The sequence below is a fragment of the Megalops cyprinoides genome, chromosome 14, assembly GCF_013368585.1.
Source record: "Megalops cyprinoides isolate fMegCyp1 chromosome 14, fMegCyp1.pri, whole genome shotgun sequence".
Lineage (NCBI taxonomy): Eukaryota > Metazoa > Chordata > Actinopteri > Elopiformes > Megalopidae > Megalops > Megalops cyprinoides.
In genome coordinates this window covers 23,562,631-23,578,689 of record NC_050596.1, presented here as the reverse complement: position 1 = coordinate 23,578,689, position 16,059 = coordinate 23,562,631, and the positions used below count along the sequence as shown (strand labels likewise).

The 16,059-nt window shown below is 47.0% G+C and overlaps 1 protein-coding gene across 15 annotated transcripts in view; it reads left to right on the top strand.

Annotated features, from left to right (window-relative positions):
* The window catches only part of clasp1a (cytoplasmic linker associated protein 1a), a 93,258-nt gene that overhangs the window by 45,466 nt on the left and 31,733 nt on the right, over window positions 1-16,059 (top strand). For 9 of the 15 annotated variants that reach the window (XM_036544992.1, XM_036544997.1, XM_036544995.1 and 6 more), the window contains 12 exons: window positions 6,228-6,365; window positions 8,103-8,179; window positions 8,947-9,039; window positions 9,179-9,324; window positions 10,219-10,354; window positions 11,073-11,143; window positions 11,249-11,308; window positions 12,108-12,185; window positions 12,659-12,826; window positions 14,491-14,537; window positions 14,899-15,069; window positions 15,999-16,022. In XM_036544992.1, the coding sequence (XP_036400885.1) occupies window positions 6,228-6,365; window positions 8,103-8,179; window positions 8,947-9,039; window positions 9,179-9,324; window positions 10,219-10,354; window positions 11,073-11,143; window positions 11,249-11,308; window positions 12,108-12,185; window positions 12,659-12,826; window positions 14,491-14,537; window positions 14,899-15,069; window positions 15,999-16,022 (1,209 nt within the window). Of the gene's footprint in view, window positions 1-4,770; window positions 4,885-6,227; window positions 6,366-8,102; window positions 8,180-8,946; window positions 9,040-9,178; window positions 9,325-10,218; window positions 10,355-11,072; window positions 11,144-11,248; window positions 11,309-12,107; window positions 12,186-12,658; window positions 12,827-14,490; window positions 14,538-14,898; window positions 15,070-15,998; window positions 16,023-16,059 lie in introns of those variants that run through there. The other 6 variants (XM_036544993.1, XM_036544991.1, XM_036545003.1 and 3 more) reach the window with 2 other exon arrangements.

Below are 16,059 nucleotides of genomic sequence, written 5' to 3'. Positions count from 1 at the left end.
CCCCTGGCAGACTGCTCTCTCTCTCTCTCTGTCTGACTGTGTGCCTCCCGTGTCACCTCGGGCGCATTGTGGAGGTCATGAACTCCGGCTTGTCCCAAGTAATAAGAAAAAACCAAGCCTGAATTTTCTGTGGACTCGTGTCTGTTAACCCTGTCAGTACCATAGCAGTAAGAGTATGAGTCTAAGATTATGAAGAGGACAATTTATTGGTCACTAAGCAAAGCAAATGATGGCTCCACCCAGGTTGGAGTTCATGAAGCTTTATTCTCCTATCACTGATTATGTGCTATAATTCGCTGATAATTCACCTCTGTGAACTTCAGATGTATTTAATGGTTTGTTTTTATCAAGACCTGCCCCGTTTGTTTTTCTGTGTAGCGGTCCACAAACAGACGCACTGAAACCATCTTGTCCAAATACGTATTACAAGATGCTGTGAACCCTTAAAGTACTGTATTGTTCTAAGTTTATTAATAAAATGTGGGTGTTGACAGCGAGATTACCTGGGCACTTAACGTTCTTTGGCTAGGCTGTCATCATGTTATATTTTAGTGCCTCCTGAATGCAACTTTTAGCTGCTGACTCAAGTCATATGTTTGGTCAGCATGAATGCACGCTCTGTCCAGCAAACACATGCCCTCAGTAACCCTCTGCTACTGTACTGCATATAAGTAGTTACGTATAGAAGCTGCAGCTGAAGATGCTGTATATTGACATCTTATCTTTTGGGCCACAAGTTTCATTTCATTCTATTCCTTGTGTTGTTCCTGTTTCTGTTAAAGTGACAAGTGAAATTTAGCAATCATTTGGGCATACGTTGTTAGAAACTGTTTTTTTTTTATTTTAATATATATTCAGTCATGCTGTTGTGTGTGCCTTATTTTGAACCCTTTGCTAAGTAGGGCCATCCTTTCTACACCACAAAAGTTAACTCTTTATTTAAAAAGCTAATTTTGTCTTCATGGTTAGTGTATCTCATGTTCTTATAGAGATAACTGTGTTATTCCAGTGTTCTATAAGAAATAGAATAAACAAACAGAAAGGGGATTATGACAGTCGGAAATTTTTGTGGTGGGAGAATTTGCTTGTGGAGGAACCTGAACTCCTCAACTTCCTGGTTGACTTTGACTGCAGGCAACTTCCTGTTCCTTGGATAAAACAGGCACTGGTGCAGTAAATAATATGTACCAGCAGAGGGGGCAGTAGATACATCTCAGTGGCTTAGCCTCACTGTATTCCACATTAAGGTGAGGCTTGTCTGCGGTGACATGGTTTCACTGAGCATTTGGTTACAGACAGATGAAAATGAAAGGGGAACCATGAAATGTTCCACACCCTTCCAACCTTCCACCACCATAAATGAAAGAACATGTCTTACTTTCAGCTGTGAGTCTGTTTTCTGCTTAGCATTTTTTGCACCGATCGTTAGTATACTTTAGATTTCTTTGGTAAGAGAGAATAGTGTTTGTTGCCGGCTCATGGCTGTTTTTCCAGCCTCTCTCACACCTCGGCAGATTTACAGTGGCTGATACTGTGAATTCCAGCGTGAGGTGTCCCCCTCCATGGCTGAAAGACTCAACAACTACAGTGCAGCTGCTGTGACATGAATCATAATCATGTGGTTATAGTCATGTGACCTCCTCATCCAATCATGGGCCACCTGCGTGCATATTGAAATCGTTGAGGTCATTCTTCATGTCTCAGGGTGACTGTGATGTACGTGGACGCTGTCTCATTTTTGTCCTGAAATGAGTGTAATGTTATATTATGCCTTTGAACATTGGTGGATTCTGTGTGTATTTTCTGTGTGACCATAGGTGTTATAGTTTTTTATCTGATGGTTGATATTTCTTCTCCACTGTATCAACCTTTTGAGTTGGGGGCTGTTTTCAATTTGTACGTCTCATTACCTCATTTTTCAAGTGTTGCTGTACAGCTTCCTAGGGACTCAGTTGTTTGCATTTCAGTATGATTCCATGTCAGTAGAAATAAAATCTCAGGTCAAATTACTGGAAAATTCTGTAATGGGTGGAGGTGCAACCTGCTGTCTTGTCACTGTCCAGTTTGACTCTTGGAGAGCGCTTTGAGGCAAAGCACGTTGATTGGTTCAGATCCCTGACTCATTCAAAGTGCGTAATCGCTCCCCTGACAGTGGGGTTTGTGAACCCTCCACGGCCCTTCACTGCTGAGGGCTGTAGTTTGTTTTTGCTAGGCAGGCAGGAAAATCTGTGTTTGAAATCTGAGTTCCAAATCAGCGAATGTCCTTAATCTGGAATCAGACTACAGTGGGTCTGATCTCTCCCTCCCGCTGTCCTGATCGCTGAAAGGCTGGGGTCTCTTGGGCTGTTGTGCTTTGGCGACATATGGTATATTCTATGTCTATCAGAGCTGTTATATGCGGGTGGCCATTGTACCAGTCTCTTTAAAGTCGTTTTCGCATTGCTGAGTGAATATCACGACCTGCCATTGTCTTGTGTGCCTAAATGACAGCATGTCTGTTTTTTTGTGATCTCTGCAAAGGTGTTACTTTGGGAAATGGAAGCAACATGTCAGACATTATTTTTCACATTATTATTAACATGAAAAGCTATAAAGAAAATAATAGCCAGTGCTTTCACATCCGAAAAGGATTGACATCAATCATTGAAGATAGAGATGTATAAGATTTACATTCTCTTTTGCAGAAAAATCTGCCATGATAGGTTTACTGGTCATGCATTCATTTACTGTATTCACTCAAAGAACTACTATAGGCTTACTCTTTGAAGACAGACATATCAATACTTGTATCAATATTTTCCCATGCTGTTTTCCTTTAATGTGGTTTTGATTTCAGTTAAGACAGAGCGCCTCGAACAATTGTATAACAAGAGTGTCCCACCTGTGGTTTGAATTCACACTGTCCTCCAATCTGGCATCCAGTGCTATAATAACTGCTCAACCCAGATCAGTGATTAGTAAGGGAACACTTTGCCTGATGCACTTGGTGCTGATCAGAGATCAGTAGGGATTAAGGGAGTAGACAGTAAAGGGGGTGGTTTGGTACTCTGCCCAGCTGTGCACTATTTTTATTATTGATTTGCTTGGCAGATGCCCCAAACCCAGGGCAACTTACATAACTTATGTTTAACTTGTCATCCATTTATGTAATGGAATATGTGGATTATAATGGAATAGAGCGTGCCAATTCAGATTAAGTGCCTGGCTCAGTGGCCAGCTGGGAAATGAACCTGCACCTATGGGGTGACTAGCCCAGCTCCTTAACCAGTGCAGCACAGTATAACTCCTCAGTATCCAATGAGGAGAGGAGAGGTGATGAGCGGTTACAGTAGTCAGGCCCTCGGCACAGCCAGGCAGGCCTGACTGGTGATGATGTCATAATGGCAGATGGTGGGTTACTGCTGGGTGGCAAGACCTGCCGTGCTCAGAACACGGGACCCCTGAGCTGGTGAGCCAGGAGCCGCAGGTGAATCTTCACGCTTCTCCCGTCCAAACCGCCAGGCCTTACACCAATCACAGCAATGCGTCGAGAGATGCCCGTGTCAGAAACACGGAGATTTAATATTCCATCGGTTAAGACGCTGTGCTGCTTCAGTGGGAACTGCACGCAGGCAGATGTCATTACTGAAAAGCTCTTATTTGCGCTCAGTTCTCACCAGAAAAGAAGGAGGGCCCGCATCTTGCAGTTCTCTTCTGACATTGCCGGAGGAGGCTGGTTATTGCAGCTGCACATCAACGCTTTCTCTCCGTAGCGCGGAGCACTATAAATTACCCACGCTGCATCAGTGGGAATGTGGCAAGGGGGCAGTAACCATAAGCTGTCGACATGTGGGGCAATAAACAAGAGTGTGGCTCATGTGGATGAGCAGCAGGGTTTGGCAGAGCCTGTGTGGAATCTGCTGTTCCTTTAAAGTCGTCTGGTTAGAATTCACGGGGTGAGGACGTGCTTTACAGATGCGCTACCCAGATTTGTTCGTTCAAAACGCGTGCTCTTAAAAAAAAATGTCCGCTCCAGATTCATCTTTTCTTTTTGGCTCGCACGTGCTTGTGATACAAAGCAGCAACGCTGAAACACACAAAGCAATTTGTGTGTGTGGATTTTCACAGTTAGTCTTAAGAGGGTGTGTGTGTTTTTGTTTGTGGTGTAAAGGTGGCGGTGCTCTCTTACATTTCTCATTGTATACGCGTTGTGAAAGCATCAGATCGCAGGCCGTTTCAGGCATCCAAGTACCACGCCGTTTCCTCACACACCACTTCCTCACTTAACTACCGAGATTCCTGCCACTGCAGGAGAATGTCTGGTGATAGATTTCGGTGTCATCATGGCTCCCGGCAAGGGTTACTCACCCTCCGCACCCTCCTCACGCACAGTGACAGTAATGGTTAATGGTGACAGCACAGATGCTGCCACCGGACTCCCTGGGGACCAGTTCTGTGTGTGCGGAAGGGGCCTCCTGGTGACTGTTCTCAACACGCCCCTCAGCACCCAGCCCTGCTCCACAAGTGAGAGAGAGAGAGAGAGAGAGAGAGATAGAGATAGAGAGGCTGATGGGTTGCTCGCTTGTTGAAATGTGGAGGGCTGAATTATGCGGGACCCTGTCTGTTTAAGGCTACAGTGGGCAGAGAGCTCAGACCCCGCCACACACACACACACACACACACACACACACACACACACACACACACACACACAAACACGCGCACGCGCGCACTTGAGTGAGTGAGGGATGTTGGGAGGGAGGGAGGGAGTGAGTGAGTGAGGGAGATCAATCGGTGTTGGGCGGACGAGCGAGACCCCTGTGGAGATGGAGGCCAGCGCGCGCGTGTGATCCAGAGAGCATGACACCATGCTGAGGAAGCTGGTCTGCAGGAGGATCTGTGCCCGTAAGCACGCCGCCGCCCCGGCCAGCCGGACTCCGGGACAGAGCAGCGCAGCGCATGGTTTGATATTTATCTGGGGGAGAGGGGAGACTGACAATGGTGGTCGTGGCAGCGGTGGGGGGAGGGGGCGGGGGACGACCCTGTCATAAAGACGACAAGCTGTGAATTTGAAATATTAATCTCTGCAGGGCTGCCGGGGCCAACTGGTAACGTCTGGAAATGTGGATTTGAGACCCAAGATCAATAGTAACAGATCTGACCGTCTGGCAGCCGTCCTGTGACGATTTCTGGGCACTCCGAACGTGAGCCGAAGATTGCGTAGTCCTTGTGTAGTGCAGTGAGTGGGCAGCTCGTTTGTTATTCTCGCTCAGCTACGTTTTCTCTTTGTGCTCAGTCACACTGGCTGAAATGCGGGGCTGTGTGGAGTCGGGGTGGTGCAGCGTGGGTTGCGTGCCGGTCGCCCTTGCGGTGTTGTGTCGAGCGACGAGGGCGTGTTTGCCGAGCGCTGCTGCGAGACAGAGCATGAACACCGTCGGCCGCCTTGCATTCAGAGCGTCTGGATCCTGTCTGAATAATTCATGCGGATTGATTGCGCGGGCTGGCACATTTCTGCCTTCCTGGGGTCTCACGTACTTGGCACCGTAAAGAATCATTTACGTTCTGTTGCCTTCCCAAGCAGTTTCAGAAGGAACACGGCGGTCCTGTATTATGAACTCTGAACCCCATTTCCTGTTTAGTCTCTCAGAGAGGGCACAGGGCGTGGACTGGCAGTAGGAGGAGGATACCATGCCATGTTTTTGCGCAGGGAATCTTGATAATTGTATGATAGCTTCCTAGAAAGTCATGTTCTAAGAATGTAGACCTTCCTAGAAAGTCTTCTTCTTTAGTCATTCCTGGAAACATAATTCATGTTTTGTTTGTGAATGTTGTTGGAGGAGCTTTTAATGTATCTACCTTTTTTTTTCTTTTTAGCCAGAGGCAATGGAGTGTGGGTGAATAACATGATAAAATCTCTCTCTTACATGGGCTTCCAGTGTGGCCTGCAAGCAGCCTATCTTTCCAGGAGATTTCTTTTTCTTTTGGAAAACCGAAATCTAGACATAAATGACTTGTATTTGCATAACATACGGAAAATCCAGCTTCCAGGAATTATTGTCACTGCACAGCCTGCTACGTGCCTGTGCCATTGTTTAGATTTCTGAGGGATGACTTTTGCTCTCAGAAGAATGCCATGCATGATGGGAGGTCATGTGTGTGCGATTGTTTTGTCTCTTGTTTTTTTGTTTTCTTGTAATTGCGTGTGCAAAAAGTTTAGTGTATTTTTTTTTTCTTTCATCCTCCCACAGAGAAAAACTTTGATGATGAAGATTCCGTGGACGGGGGCAGGTCCTCCTCCTCCTCCAAGGCGCCCCCTAGTGGCCGCAAAGTGGTGAGCATGGGCTCGGTGCGCCGGCCCGGCTCGGTAGCCGGCCCCAAGGTGACAGGTGAGAAGTTCCCCCTAACGCACGTTCCAGAGAAGCAGACCCACCAATCTCATTCACACAGCGCCTAAATAAGATGGCCAGCCTTCTTTCTGCTCTTAATACAGTTAAGCTCACACATAGTCCACTTACAAGCAGGAGCCACAAATGCTGTTGTCAGTTGTGCTGGAAGCAGGTAGCGACTGTACATGTTGCTCCATCTCGTATGTCACTGCGTATGTGTGACAGAGAATCACTGTGCAATTCTGAGAGCCCCGAGCCCATCATTATCAATATGACTGGAGATATTAACTGGTGTCAGCACAGCTGTTGCAGTCTTCTGAAATGAGAGCGAGCTCTGTTGCTTGTACACGTGCAAAGCGTCCTCAGTGCAGCCATATGTCTGCATATGTTTGTTTGTGTGTGTAAACACACTCTGTAACAGAGCTAAGAGAGCTCTGTGTGAATAGGTCCTTACAGACCATATGTTTCATACTTAGTTATGTAGTGGGATATAGTCAGTAGTCCACTCGGAGGGCTTGAAGGTGAAGGTCCTTGCTTTCTTAAACTTAAAGCATGTACTGTAATGAAAGGTACAGTACCAGTCAAAAGTTTTGACTGTAATGGGAAAGATGCATTCAAAGAGATTTTGATCTAAAGGCTTATGCTTGAAACTTATTTCTTAAACAAATGTAAATAGTGAAGTTGATGCCTGTGTATGAATTTCTTTACCAAAAAAATGTAATTTTAACAAATATTTTTGGGTACTTTGAAGAATCTTAAATATAAGATAGTTTTGATTTATTTATAACAATTTTTTGGTCATTCCATAATTCCATTTGTGTTACAGTTTTGATGTCTTTACTATCATTATAAAATGTGGACCATAATAAAAATAAACAAAAACGCTTCTATGAGTAGGTGTGTCCAAACCTTTGACTGCTACTGTAAATCGGACTTTTGAGTAATACACATTTAGTGTAGGTGTGAGGTCTTTCCAGGTATCAGGGTGGAATTGACAGCTCTAGACAAGCGGCATTTTTACTCTGTGAGAACTGACCCTGCCTAAATGGCAGCTAGCTTCCCGTAGTTTCAGCTGGGTGATAACAAGTTAAAGAAGCTGCTTTCCTGGAGGGGAGCAAGGCGCAGATTCTCAGTATCTAGATCCGAGTTGCGTAACCGAGCGGGCGCACGCGGGGCAGAAGGATGACAGCAGGGGACCGGTCCCGACACGCAGGCGGAAGCCAGGGAGTGGAGCCGCTCTGACGGCCGCGGCGCTGTCATGCGATGTTTCACCACAGGCAGCGGGAGGAAACAAAGGCCAAGCGCGATACCTGAGCGCCTGCGTTTCTGTTCACGCGTCGCCCTCTCGGTCCGCTTGCTCCCCGTTGTCATTTAGTTTTTTAGCATCCAGCAGGAAACAACTCTTGTGTAGGTTACCTTTTTTGCCGGGTGAGGAGGTGACGTGAGTGATGTGATGTATGCATTAGTCACATGTTTAGCCGTGAGTCATCTCCCCTTGGGAAGTAGGTGTAAATTACACGGGTCTCATCCAAGCAGTTTTTGAACACCTTGTTGTTATGTTGTGCGCTTGAGTAGAAGTTAACCTCTTGTCATGTGGCCGTGTATATGTCACTGTACTACCGTTTTGTCCAAGCATTTACTGATATTTGTGCGAAAGGCACACTGTCTTGGCAATCTACACAAGTAAAATAGCCATCCTCTCTGCTCCACCCCCGCCCTCTCCCCCTCCCCCTCCAGGAAAGGAGGGCGCCAGTGCAGGGGCGGTGGATGAGGAGGACTTCATCCGTGCCTTCGAGGATGTGCCCACAGTGCAGGTACGAGGGAAACACACATGCTCTCCCTCTCTCTCTCTCTCTCTCCCTCTCTCTCTCTCTCTCTCTCTCTCTCTCTCTCTCTCTCTCGCCTATACAACATCAATTTTCATCCATCACAATGACCGACAGGGTTGACAGTTTTCCAATCATTTTAAAAATTTGCCCGTCATCGTTTTCATAGATCATCATCATCTCAAAATATCACCAGAAATACTGCATAATGGGGGTGTATTTTACAAACCCTCGGTAATTTCTCTAAATGTACACGCTCTGTGATGAATATTTCAGTTAGGCCATGGCCGTAATATTTATTGAATTTCACAGCGCATTCCTCAAGTGATAGCGGTCACTGCAGCTCTGCAATCCATAAAACAGTGCAAGTTAAACAGCAGTATATGTCAAAACTGCATTTATTTTTGCTTGTTAATGTATGAAATTTTTAACCATCAACACTCGAATACTACCAGGCCGTTGTAGAGAAACGCTGATAATTCGGCGAATCTGGATTTTGTCTGTCAGAACTACAGGTGGATCAAGGCTGGTGAAATTTGGTGAATGATGGCTGTTAATGGAAGCCGTGCGTATGCATATACAGAGACGCACAAGCACACGCATACACTGCTGTTTGTTGTTACAGCCTGGCGTTAGTCTCATATGAGCCACACTTCAAGCATACGTATCACTATCAGTATAACTGAATTGTGGTGACTCTGGATCCATGAATGATCCAAACTGATTATAAGTACTCCTTCCTCCCCCCTCCACAGATTTATTCTGCTAGGGAACTGGAAGATTCCATGAACAAGATCCGGGAGGTGCTGTCTGACGACAAGCACGACTGGGAGCACAGAATCACCGCCGTAAGAACCTCAGCCGCCCTTTCCTGTCTGGTGAAATACACACCGAGCAGCCTGCCCAGAGTCTCATTAGTTTGGCTGAGCGGGAAGTTTCATAAGGTTGGGTTTTTTGATTGACCCATTTCTGTGCTCCACCCCGCAGCTGAAGAAGGTGCGGTCTCTGCTCCTGGCGGGAGCCGCGGAGTACGAGGGCTACTCCCAGCAGCTCCGCCTCCTGGAGGGGGCCTTTAAGCTCTCGGCGAAAGACCTGCGCTCACAGGTGGTGCGGGAGGCCTGCATCACTCTGGGGTAAGAAGGGAGGAGCTCGACTCCACCCCAGAGCAAAAGGAATGCTCCTTTGATGAGCGATGCCCAGTGTTTAGTAAAAACAGGAAGCAGCTATGAACACTGAACAAATTAGTTTTAAGAACGAAGATACGCCAAAAATACTTGGTGACTCCAGGTGACTCACTAACTTGACAGCTAGCAGATTAAAACGCTATAGCTACAAAAACATAAATGTATTAATTTCTGATAATGTTGACAATTAATAATAGATATGAAGTAGCTCACAGACAGATATGGTGAATAAGAATGCCATAATTTTAGACATGGCACATTATTATGTATTGTCATGCTGTTATGATATTTGGGACTTTAGTTTGTTTGTTGCACTTACTTTTACTGACACCAGGCTTAACCCAAATATCCCAGCACAGAGCTACAGAATGGATAATGTGTTTTACTAATAAGCATCGAGTGATTTCGTTTACTGTGAGCAGGGCTATGTGTTTGTGGTCGAATTCATATTTGGAAAAGATTTGCGATGGGTAAAATGAAATTATTTTAAAGCTGTCTGCCGCGGGGCCGGGAGGCGAGGGAAGGTGATGCTGAAACAAGTCCAGCGTCGTTCATTTTCACTCGTGTGATCCTAATGTGGGCCTAACGAGGTGGAACTTAGTGAGCGCTGCATAAAGCTGCAGACATAAAGAGCAACCTGGTGATTGATGCCCAGTTGCCCTGCGCCACTTTAATGTCATCATTTTACTGTGGCATTTCTGCAGGCCGACAGCTTAATCTGTAATAACTGTCCAGAGCTGGGCAGGAGCCAGAGGTGGTTGGGGCGATAGCAGAGATTTATACTGATTACTTCTGCTGGTATTTTTTTTTTTCGTTTGTTTGTTTTTTTTCTGCTTCCTCCAGCCACCTGTCGTCGGTCCTGGGGAACCGGTTCGACCACGGCGCGGAGACCATCATGCCGACGCTCCTCAACCTGGTCCCCAACAGTGCCAAAGTCATGGCCACGTCAGGAGTCGCCGCCATCCGCCTCATCATACGCGTGAGTGACATCCCGACCGGAGAGAAGGATGGCCTGGCGTCGTGACGGGGTTTTTTTGTTGTGTTGCCAGATTAACCAGCTTGGCGTCTCGCTGGAGGAAAAGAATCTCACCTATTTGTTCTTAGAAGCCCTTGCATGAGAAGATTTTACTGGAAAACAGAGCATAGCTCTGTGTTTTTCTGGTGCGCGTCGCTCTTACAAAGGGTGTTTGTAAACAAGGGGAAGCAAGTAAATCTTGTATCTCCTAGCTCTCAGTCCATTCACCTAGGTGAGTGGGGTGAGTGGCTCCTTGAACCATAAAGGCAGTTATTAAACCATCAGTATTGTTTGTTATCATAGCAATGCTTTATAACCTGTCTCTGTGATGTGGTTTTGTGGTTGTTTCTTCTCACTCAGCAAGCCTATTTGTTTATCCCCTTTCACCAACCCCACTGTGGCACTTAACCATGTTATTACTGCTGGCCACATGTCAGATGGGCTGTAGATGCTAATTGGGCCTGTAAAGGGGGTGGGAAAGGTGGGATTCTGCTTCTGCCCAGCTCAGCGGAGTGCTCTGTCACTGGGATTTATCTGGGCTGGAAAGGGCAGCAGGGCATATGCTGTTCTCACGGTCCTCCCCGGCCGCCCAGAGAAGCTGTGTGACCCGCCCTCGTGAGCCCCAGCAATGTGCTCTAACCCTGTCTCTCTCTCTATCTCTCTCTCTATCTCTCTCTCTCAGCACACACACTACCCCCGACTGATCCCCATCATGACCAGCAACTGCACTTCCAAATCCGTGGCAGTCAGAAGGTAAAGACGCCCAGACGCTGTTTTTAACGAGGAAGGTGATTGTTAATTTTTGCTGTAACACAGGGTCGTGCCCGTTTTGAACATCTTTGTCATGTCTGCACTCAGGCGCTGCTATGAGTTTCTGGACCTGCTGCTGCAGGAATGGCAGACACACTCGTTGGAGAGGTGAGACCCCAAGCCCCCAAGCCCCGAAAATCCCAAACATCCACCCTTAAACAGGTCCAGGAGCTGTTCTGCGGGAGAACGAATCCGGGGAAAGTGTTTTATCAGGCAGTTATTTATAAACAAGTGTCCCTTTAGGGCAATTTAATTGGCCTTGGCAAGGTATGTCCAGTAAAATTCATTGTCAGGTGCACACAGACTTATTACAGAACACAAAACTGATGGCACATTTCGGTTTGAAGTACGTTAAATTAAAATTATGAGCCAAACCACTGATAGTTTTTCAGAGCACCAGCTCTGGGTGCCATTTAAAGACCAGCTCCCATACATGCACACATTACCCGTGCGCGTGTCTGTGTGGTAGAGCAGGAGCCTTAGCCCAGCTTCTGTTGGCACGGCTTTATCCCGCCGATGTTGCAGCTGTCAGGGTGCGGCGGTTAATGGAGGGACCGGCTGAATGGGCGAGCGATCAGTCCTCCCGGGCAAAACTGATGAGAGGGGAGCGGGGCTGCCGAGCCCGTGCGTCCGGGCGGGTTTCCATGGCAACCGGTCGGGAGACCTTTTAAAAGCACGCCGTACACCCGCTTCCCCTTTCAGTGTCTCCCCCGCCCCCCCCCCGAGCGGCATTGTGATGTAGAGGCTACTCCTGAAAGAGCTGGAACGCAGTGTGAAAATGCCAGAGTCGGCCGTTTATTGATTTTTTAGCTCCTGCTGCAGCTCTCTGTGCCTCTGGTCTGTACAGTAGGGGTGTGCTGGGACCGCTCAGGTTGTGCATAGCAGTCATGATTCCCTGTTGTCCCAGGCACGTGGCGGTTCTCACCGAGACCATCAAGAAAGGCATCCATGACGCGGACTCTGAGGCAAGATCTGTCGCCAGGAAGTAAGTTGCTGTCTCTTATTCTTTTCTTGTTCTTCGGTACGTTTTTTTTTTCTGGGAAAGTGTCAGACCTTACTATCAGGGATACGGGTGTAAGAATTAAGACCGGAACCCACAGAGTCGACACACACGCTACTCTTCTTCTTAATTAATGTGCCGCTTTTTTCCACAGCAATTTTAGACTGAGCTGTAAAGGACAGTTACTAACACAAAATACCGCATGGCTGCACACAGGATTAGATGGTTTTGATAGATGACAGTTGTTTGTTTGAAAGATAGTTTTTGGAAAACAGAATTTTCAGTAGCTTTGACGTTTAAAGTGTCACCTAGCTGTCCGTGGTGTAGGAATTGTGTTGCATCTTCTGAGCTCCAGCTGTGATGGACATAGTGGTTCTCAACTTGTCACGTGTTGGTTTGAGATTTGGTTCGATTCGAGACCTGACTGCTGTTGCTGCGGCTCTCCCGCCTGCCTGCAGGTGTTACTGGGGTTTCCACGGCCACTTCAGCAGGGAGGCGGAGCACCTCTTCCAGGCGCTGGAGTCGTCCTATCAGAAGGCTCTGCAGTCTCACCTGAAGAGTTCGGACAGCATTGTGTCTCTGCCGCAGTCTGACCGCTCCTCCTCCAGCTCCCAGGAGAGCCTCAAGTGAGAGCCTTTTTCTGTACCCCTCTCTTCCCCCTGTCCCTCGTCTCCTTTCCCCCTCTATTTTACACCCCCTGCCCCTCTCCAAAGTCCCCTCCCAACCATGCACAAATACGGAATGGAGCCACAGCTGATCGTGATCTCCAGTGTGGGCGAATCTGAGTGAATCTGTAGGATTTTATCTCTGTGACCTTTAAAGTAAAGGATGTTATTCTGCCATCGCTTTCTTTCTGTGCTGCTGTAACACCCTGTTGCTTACGGGAAGAGCAGTGTCCACATCTGAGGAGTTTATGGCCCTTTAAGGGGGCGTTAAACGGATCAAATAGGTAATTAATTTAAGCAATGATAAATCTGTGGCATCACTCCAGCTTTGAACATAAACCGTGCAGAACAGGATGATAGAATAATCATAACTTTTCACAGTGTGGTGAAAGTATGAATGAATGCCAGTATGTAGACGACTGGAGGCCCTGGCCAGCGGTGGTCTATGAGGGATTATCTAAAATCGTCAATAAGACAGAAGTGTTGTTTCCAGTTTTGAAGGGAAAGAGTCCCCCCCCCCGCCCCCTGTGTCTGAGGGGGGTGTTTATTGATCACACATTCTAATGCAGCTAATCTCCCCTGATGCGCTGTCTCATCGCATGGCAGTGCAGTAATGACCACATGATCAGGGGCCTCTGGGAAATTCCTAGGGCTTTGACCGTGCTTTATGAGCCATTCAGTCAATGTTAACGATTCCCCCCTGAATGGCCATTAAATTATCTCATCTTGCATCCGACACAAACGCTCCGACTGACTCACTGAGTCTGTCGTTTTGAAGCCATTATCATTTATCGACTGAGAGAAGGCATGGATTGCCTGCCGGCCGTATTAAGGTGTCTGACCTTAAAGTGGGATTGTGATTGGGTCTGATTTTTCTTCTTTGTCATTACCACACGATCAGCTGGCTTTTAGCAGAGGCAGGGTGCATCTGGCATTGACTGCAGTTGACTGGTGTTTGTGTCAGCGTAATGGCTCCCCTCTGACTGCTGGTCAGTGACCTCATATCCGATATGAAGAGCCCAGGATCTGCTGATTGTTACTCTGTGATGGTCACTATTACTGTTAGTGTTTTTAAATTGGCCAGGGTAGACCTCCTGCTTTTGAGGGGTGTAGCTTCAGCGGCTGGGCCGGTGTGCTGCGTTTTCATACATGGACAGGGAGTGCCGTTTCATTAGCTGGAACTTTGCAAACCCATCCGTGTTAATTCAGTAAGCAAGAAATACCCTCTTGCATAGTGAGGATTTCATGCAGTTGTTCAGCATTCCATAAATCACTTCCAAATCCCATGCATTATGAAGTCGAGGCAGGAAATTGTTAAAATTCACCAGTATTGAGAGGATATTGAGGATTGAGTCAGCCGAAAAAAGATTGCGGAGGGGGTTTTTTAAGCTTTAAAGTTGCCCATGATTGTTGGGAAAGAAATGAATGGGGAAAGTGCTGCTGAATTGGTAGACTTTTCATAGTCCCATCTCACCATCTCACCAGAGTTTTTTTTTTTTTTTGGCCACATTTTATTTCCCTCGTGCATACACCTTTCCCCACCCAATGAGAGACTGGCTGATGGGAGGCGGGGTGTTGCAGTGTCTTCCTGTTGCGCTAACAGTCTATCCCTCTTGTCTCCCCAGCCGCCCGCTCTCCGCTAAAAGTCATATTGGAAGCAGCATAGCCAGAAGTAAGTATGGGTGTATTGTGGCTTTTATTTTTTGGTCAAAGAAATTCATGTTTTAAAAATTTGTTCAAGTTAACATTTTCAGGTCAATTTCTTTTGAGTGGATGGAAAGGTTTCTTTATTTACTGGAGAGCAGATTCAGTCAAGATCAGATGAACTGAAAAGAACAAACAACATGCTAAACACTAAAACTAAAACCTTTTCCAGTTGTGTCCGTCGACGGAAATACAGCCGTGTATACTGTGTGGGTGGGCAAGTTGTGTTGATTACCAGCCGTTATCTGTTTTGTGACCTGCTTTGGTTAAGTTGCGTGTGTAATAAGGTTTCTTTAGCGCTTGCCTCTGTATCTCTCCTTCCCCAAAAGCAAAAGTAGTGAGCCCCAGGGTCTCGTCCACGCCTGGCTCCCTTCAGCGTTCCCGTAGCGATATCGACGTCAACGCTGCGGCCAGCGCCAAGTCGAGGATGACCGCCGTGCCCTCAGCCTCCCCCTTCAGTTCGGCCGCTGCCCTGCCCCCCGGGTCCTACGCCTCTTTAGGTAACGCCCCGCACCCCCGGCACCCTGTCTGTGTCCGGCCCGCTCCACATCAAGGCTGGATAATTCATCTTACCCTCCAGCCACCCAATCATAATTAAAGTTGAAAAACCATGAAAATTAGTGGCTTTTATGGTGAAATCAGGACATTAATAAAACCTGACAGCTCCCCGCAATCATCATTAAACTGTGCGGTGAGGAGGAACAGGTGATGGCCTTCCTCACTGATGTGTGCTTTGCTGTTTCTGTGGGTGTTTGCTCAAATTTATGGTTTATCCACAAAGTCATTGAGACCGTAGAGGAAGGTAAAGGTTTCTGAAGATTTATGCTTACATAGCTAATGAGGATGTAATCAACCATGCTTAATAAACCAGTCCCATCCTACGGTCCTTTTTTTCCTCCTAAAGTTGTTACACTTCACTGAAAAGAAAAGGAAGGGGGGTGGCATGGTAGCTGAATTTGAGAAGTTTCCTGGTCGAGGTTGTGTCATGGGTGCTATTTAGTTACAGTACCATGCAATTCACCAGCTTCAGGTGACACAATAAAGCGGATGTTAAATAAGTAAACCTTTCCACTTGTCTGTAGTCAGACATTTTAATGATAATGTTGTTTCTGTGAAGAATTTGGCCAGATTTGCTCTTACTGCTCATTTTCCACACACACCTTTTAATAATCCCTGCTGAACTTGCACTGACTAAAGATCACACATCACTGTCTTCTCAACAGAAGCGCATTCCTGTGCTGGGACTGACCTCTGTTACTCTGCTTAGGTGAAAGCCCGGCCCCACCCTCACCCTGATTGGTCCTTACGCTCATTAGAGCCCCGCCTTCCTCCTTCCTGGCTAATCGATACTAATTTGTTCCTATTATGCCTCTCCTCCCCTCCCACCCCCACCCTACTGCTTCTCCTGCTTTTGATTTTTGCCCAAAAGACGGCACACCTGGTAAACCCGAGGGTAAGCGCGTGTATGTCTGTGTAACCAGTCTGTGGAG